This window comes from Mytilus trossulus, chromosome 12 (assembly GCF_036588685.1).
Source record: "Mytilus trossulus isolate FHL-02 chromosome 12, PNRI_Mtr1.1.1.hap1, whole genome shotgun sequence".
NCBI classification, from domain to species: Eukaryota; Metazoa; Mollusca; class Bivalvia; order Mytilida; family Mytilidae; genus Mytilus; species Mytilus trossulus.
Window position 1 is genome coordinate 37318050 of NC_086384.1, and position 6726 is coordinate 37324775.

A 6726-nucleotide genomic window follows, 5' to 3' on the forward strand; every position below is an offset into this window, starting at 1 on the left:
CCCCTCAAAGAGCTTATTTCGTGTTTTTACACGAATAACAGAAAAACAGAAAAATAATAGCACACATGACACAACATAGAAAACTAAAGAACAAACAACACGAACCCCACCAAAAACCAGGGGTGATCTCAGGTGCTCCGGAAGGGTAAGCAGATCCTGCTCCACATGCGGCACCTGTCGTGTTGCTTATGTGATTACAAATCCGGTAAATAGTCTAATTTGGTAGGTCAAATGGGTGACATACTATATATTTAAATAAAAAAAAACACGAAATAACTCCAGTTTGTTTCGCTTTGTGCTACATAATCGGATTTGGTTGTAAAATTTTATTAAAAAACCGAATAGTAAATACAAATAAATATTATTAAATAACAATAATACTAAGAAGCAGTAGCATCACAAAACGTCCATCATGTCCATTACACCGGTACCAGTCCTGTAAATATAGGAGGAAAAACAAATTTTAGAAAATTACTTTAAAATTTAAAAAAAATAATTTACTGTCAATGTTATCCGTTTCCGGAAGTTTTTTAAGAGACAAAGAGGAAACATATATGTGTGATGCTAGTAGAATTTTTCATCCCCCTAAATAGTTCGACATTTGTTTCATTGAATTCTAGATATCATTCATTTGTTTGTAGATCAATACACGAGTGCTGATTTTAAAATGTATTTCATATTTTAACATAGACAAATCTTCTGCTGTTGTCTGTTTTATGGTCGGGTTGTTGTCTATTTGACACATTCCCCATTTTCATTCTCAATTTTATTTTTAAATATAGTCCGAAAAATTGGAACTTAGTCTTTATTTGAAAAACGAAAAAACTTAAAAGCTTTAAAAAAAATCTTACTGAGCATACGGCGCATACTATTAATATTTGTTTTTCTCATATCTTTTTGACACCATCCCGCATTTTATCCACAGAGTTATCGTACCTTAATAATATTCACAGCATCTTGCTCCCTCTGGATTACTACATTTGCCTCCATATTTATAACCTGCTGGACAGCTATCCTGGTCAGGGAAACAATCACAATCATCCATCCTGCTTGGGAAATATCTTGGAGCAGCAGGATAGAAAGGAGCAGCTGTTGTTGGTCCACTTGGTCCGAAAACCATATCCCAGAAAGATGGTGTTGCTGGAGGTGGTGGGGGACGTCTTGGTGCTACTGGTCTCATTGGTGGACGATATGGTGGACGGTATGGAGCTCTAGGTGCAGGTCTTGCTGGTAAAGCTGCAGGTGGTGGTCCTCTGGCTGCTGGTGGAGGGCCTGGTGGTGGTGGTCCGCCTGCTGGTGGTGGAGGACCGCCGGCTGGTGGTGGAGGACCGCCGGCTGGTGGTGGAGGACCACCGGCTGGTGGACCTGCTGGAACCGCGACAGGTACCACTGGTTTTGGTGGTGGTGGTGGCGGTACTATAAAGGAATAAGCATAGAGTAATAAGTGATTCTCTTTAAATCTAAACAATTAAAGTTCAGGCGTTGAAAGTTAACGGTATGCATTGGGCCTCTAGTTTTAAAACTAGAAAATTATCATGAAGTCCTTTAAAAAAAAAGAATGCGTAGCTTTGTGTCGTTGTATATTTTCTATTGAAATTACTAGTAACTAAAAACTCCACCCTAGATTTGCGATATTTGATTTCATGTTTATAAGAATAATTTAAAAAAAAACTCATGATTGTGTACCTGCACTAAAACATGTTAAAATACTACTAGTATATGAGTACAAAATTGGATTCAGTTTTAATTGCGATATGACTTTTTAAATAAAACATTCACATTATTAGATAGCAAATTCTTTTATTGAAAGAAAATCAAAATAAGTATTTAATTTTTAGAATTAAAAACAATCTTGCTTCAATTTTTTTTTTTTTTTTTTTTTTTTTTTGCATTACAAGATGTTAGAGATATTATACCAATAACTATTTGGTTTTTCTTTAAAAAAAAAAAAAGAGGCTGCATGTATTATGTTTTTTTTTAAAAAACCACTGGAATATTTAACCCTTTTCTTTTCTTTAAAAGTCATATTACAAACGTACGGTACCTCACAAAAATGCAACTATTACATTTAAGTTCACATTTTTTTTAATAATTTGAATTGTTTAAGTTTTTTCAATATTAAATAATATACTTTTACAATTGACTTTTTGATACATGCAGTTCAAATTCACCAGTGAAATTCAATACAGTAACTATTATTAAAAAACATAATAACATTGTGCTTTAAGTAAAATATTTATATTTCCGACATTGTCCAAAAGTCGAACTGCATGTTCAAGAAACATTGATAAAATATGACAAAAAAGTCCTTTCATTTACAAAAAAAACATTTTATTCAAAATTCTTTTAAATGCGACGAGAAAGAGTACAGTGATCGTAATTAAAAAAAAATAATGTTCAATTGTTCTTTTATACTGCTTGTAACAAAACAATTATAAAAAAATACTAACCAGCCGCTGAGGCGATGCAAGCCAAAGCAAGAACTAATCCTAAGGAAAATTTCATGATTGTTGATCACCTATATTACTAGCACTGGTATAGGAAGACTGCTTCTAGAATATGATCACTACCCTCGTGCGCTCGTTTTTATACCAGAACACGTGTAATAAATGTCATTGATAGTCTACAATGTTAAAATAACGCATGGATGCATTAATGTTTGTTCCCATCATAAATTTGACCAATAACGTGGCGAATATGAGAGAATAATTTATCTTGTTATGTTTTGAAGTTATTTTTTTGTATATTTATAGTAACAGATTATTCAGCATTTCTCAAATAGTTATTTTATTCATTTGAAATGTAGAAACTTAACATTTATTTTCTTATTTTGAGCGTTATTCTATTTTTATTATTATTGTTATTGTTGTTGGTGTTACTGTTATGGTTAGTGTATGAGTAATGTACTTGAAAACATGAATAACTAGATGACCGAAGAGTCATCATGGCACTTGCAGTAAACAATACGTACACTAGTATATGTATGTACAATGAATTTGCAGGTTAACAGAAAAATATCAAGACTAGGACACATGGTTATGTTTTTGCTAAGGAAAATTATTTTGTTATATAGTATGAATTGATCTGACGTAAACTACCTTTAACTAAAAATCGAACATGTTCATTGAACCGGCAAATAATGGTCGAAACATATATTTGAGGGGAAAAAAGTTATCCATATCATTGTTCAGCAGAAATGTTCATGCATTACTGAGGAAAACAACAAAGGATGAAAGAGGGTGTTCGCTCTCTACACCAATCCCCTCCTTTTTGACCGCTTCTGAATTTTGAAATAAGAATTAATATTATAGTTTTATACATAAATACACAGTTTTCTTATGAAGCTATGTGCTTGCCACTAGTTCCTTTATTAAGGAACGTGTAATTTGTTTCAGCCTATGTTTCTTATCAAAGACTGTTTTTGGTTACCCTCTTATCAATTTAAATATTTTGAAAGGATGGGGCTTTGTTGTTGGGTTTAGTTAACTGTTATCAAACACCTAATTTTATTCATATTACAGAAAGGAATTGTTTAAAACACGAACTACAAAGAACAGAAAAATATAAAATATGTAAAGTGTTTCATTAATTAATCATCCATTGTTTGTCTCATTGGAAACAGAATAATTTACACAAAAAGCTACTGCATTAGAGAAAAGTTAATATGACATTTATTTTATCCGGAATAAATTAAGAACATGTATAATCATTAAATATGTCCTTTGTTTTATCAAAAAGCTAAAAAATAGTTTTATTGCATTTCTTATTTTTATACACAAGATAAAAAAAAAACCATACGGTTATGGTTTCAGATTTTAAATCTTGGACGCTCCATAGTGGATTACTAAATAAGCATTTTGGATAAAACAAACGGAAACTTTTTGATACAAATGTTTAACATAGAACATATTTTCTTATTAGGGTGAAACAACGGAAAACCTTGGCATATACCCCTTACGGTACAAGTTACAACGGAATACAAACTGATAGCGAGTCCCGTTATCATGTTATTTTTAATACTATTATCATTAACATCAGATTGGTGGCGCTATCATTCTTTTCCTTTTCATGCATTTTTTTTAAAACGTTGTCCGGTATAATTTAATTTTGCCGCCAAAAATTTGCTTAAAGCAGACACCATAAATGTTATAAAGAAAAGGATTGTTTAATGTAATAGTGAAATCTGTCTCTTCTGAAGACTATTATTATTTTTAACCAAGCTTTAAAACTAAATCGCCCCGTGTCTGCAAATGTTCATTTACGCTGCTCTCATGTGACATTATAATTTACAGTCATCATTACGCACTTATATACACACTCATCGATGACAAGGTACAACAATATACCAAATCACAATGTGTAGATAATGACGTTTAACTTGACAATTAGTTAGTTTGCTGTTGTTATTCGTAGTCAATTAACCTTAAAACATCACACGATACCTATGAAATCGATGTTTTCCATCTACATACATTATCGTTGATCATTTGACGCGGCTCGGTACTTATACAACCGCCACTAGATTATTGATATGTTCTGTACACATAATGTAAACTGCTGTATCCTAATTGTTAACATTTAACCTATTGTGTCTTTTTTTTTTTGTTAACTTATTGTTTTTAACTACATTGTATGCGACTGTCATACAAGTAAGAGGTATAGCAACTGTAAAACCCGTTTTCATCCATCAATTTTTACATAATAAGTCAGAAATATGACAGTTGTGTTCCATTCGTTTGGTGTGTTTTATCAATTGATTTTGCAATTTAATGTGGATCTTCCGTTTTGAATTTTTCTTTGGATTAGGTTTTTTCTTATTTTTCTTATGACTTGTGATGTTAAATAGTTGTGATCTAATTTGTTAGGGTTAATAGTGAAATGCATTTGGTCAATAATGCAAATATCTTATTTCTTATTTGCAACTTCAATATAAGGAACTTCAACATCATAGAAAATTGATAATTATTTATTGTGAATGATAATTCATTACAGAGAAAAAGTTGCATTTTTGCTATATTTGTTTATTTTATTGTTTTTGTCCTTGAAATAACATTTTATAAATTTCGTGTGTTTCAATCGATTTTATGGATTTTCCTTCATCTACTTCTACCAATTGCGGCCAACATTTATATACTGATTACTAAGTATTGCATCAGGGAAGCAAAAACATTTTAAAGTCAGGTACGTATGAATGCATTTATAAACGTTATGATCCAGATGATAAAAGATTTTGACAAATCGCGAAGCCAATAGATCTACATATTAAAAAAAAAGAATAGTACAAACTTTGACGAACAAATAATTTTGAAATGGATCGTACATGTATATCCAACTAAACAATAACATTCACAACTTAACTCATCTGATGTCGGCTTTATATAAGGGAGTTGAAATCTATTTATTTATAAATGTTCCTAAATTCATGAATGGGGAATTTCAATTATCAAATTCTATGTTATAAACCATGTAAGTTCCTAAGTACTGACTACTGAGCTGATGATACCTTCTTTGACCTACAGTCAACCAGCAATATTATCAACTCAGTGCTATATATTACATTACACTTTACAGATCTAAAGCGTCTGTGTTTATCTCATACGGAGACACAAACGCTAAACATTAGAAAGCCGGGAATACATTATATACATAGAAAGATAAGGATTTTGGTGACGAGATGGAACATAAAAATCATAAGCAAACTCATCTGGAGTCAACGTTGCCAGGCGAAGTAGGAAACTACGTTTGTCTAAAATAGGTCCCCAATTTTTGAACGGAGACGTATGCTAAACAGATAATTTTTAATTTTGACCATATCAATTATCATATTGTCAACAGAGACGTGCTGACTTCTGCTCTGGCAATACCCTCGGGGAATATAAACTCCACCAGCAATGGCATGGACTCAGTGATTACGATTAAACTCATCATAGATACCAGGATTGAAATTTTGTATTTGTAAACGCCAAAACTCAGATACAACAATATAATTCATCTGTTCTATTAGGTTCCAATGAAGTTATACGCAATTGCATAATCAAATGTAGCATTGGTGTATACCACCCTTAAACGACAACCTGGTTCAAATCCTACACACATAAACATTTCGGAGACTATTTCAGTTGTATATTCGTCCCAGAAAAATAAATTCTGTTAAATTGAAGTTTTGATAACATGGACAGGTCTACATGATAGAATACTTATACATGTATCTGTATATTATTTTGTCAGTTTTATCGGACCATTGTTTATAACAATTGATATATAAACTGAAACGCTGTTTGTGTAAATTACAGTATCAATATGCAGGCAACCTGATAATCGGTACTTAAAACGTACTGCATTCATCATGTCAATTGGGGTGAATGTTCATTATCTTCTGTATAATGATATAATTTCATTTTCCCACGAAATTGGCTTACTATGGTGTTGCGCAAGAAACATTCATTTATTACATGTTTCGTGTTTCATATAAATGTAACATTTTCTGTCTGTCAAAAGTTAAGTTAATCTAAACTATGACATAACTGGATATTGCATTTTTGATAGTAATAACACTTTATTATTTATACTTTCACGATACAACTAATAGTCTACTTGGGGCACATAGTTGGAATGTTATAATTCGTCATGCTTTTATTAGCGTCTAGCTAATTTCATATCATACATATAAAAACACAAAAGTACTGAACTCCGAGGAAAATTCAAAAAGGACAGTCCAAAATCAAA

The 6726-nt window shown here is 31.8% G+C and overlaps 1 protein-coding gene across 1 annotated transcript; it reads right to left on the bottom strand.

Moving 5' to 3' along the window:
* Positions 1-250: 250 nt before the first annotated feature.
* On the bottom strand, positions 251-2577 carry LOC134693286 (basic proline-rich protein-like). The gene is made up of 3 exons (XM_063554032.1): positions 2451-2577; positions 937-1416; positions 251-436 (listed from the first exon to the last, which is right to left on the bottom strand). Exons 1-2 carry the CDS (start codon positions 2503-2505, stop codon positions 938-940), a joined length of 534 nt encoding a protein of 177 aa, XP_063410102.1. The 5' UTR covers positions 2506-2577; the 3' UTR covers positions 251-436; position 937.
* Between the last annotated feature and the right edge of the window lie 4149 nt (positions 2578-6726).

What these genes read in the sequence shown, in the direction of transcription:
- LOC134693286 (XM_063554032.1), bottom strand. Translation starts at nt 2,505, where the DNA reads ATGAAATTTTCCTTAGGATTAGTTCTTGCTTTGGCTTGCATCGCCTCA. An exon ending in TTGCATCGCCTCAGCGGCTG is followed by an intron (nt 1,417 to 2,450) that starts GTTAGTATTTTT and finishes ATTCCTTTATAG; the next exon opens with TACCGCCACCACCACCACCA.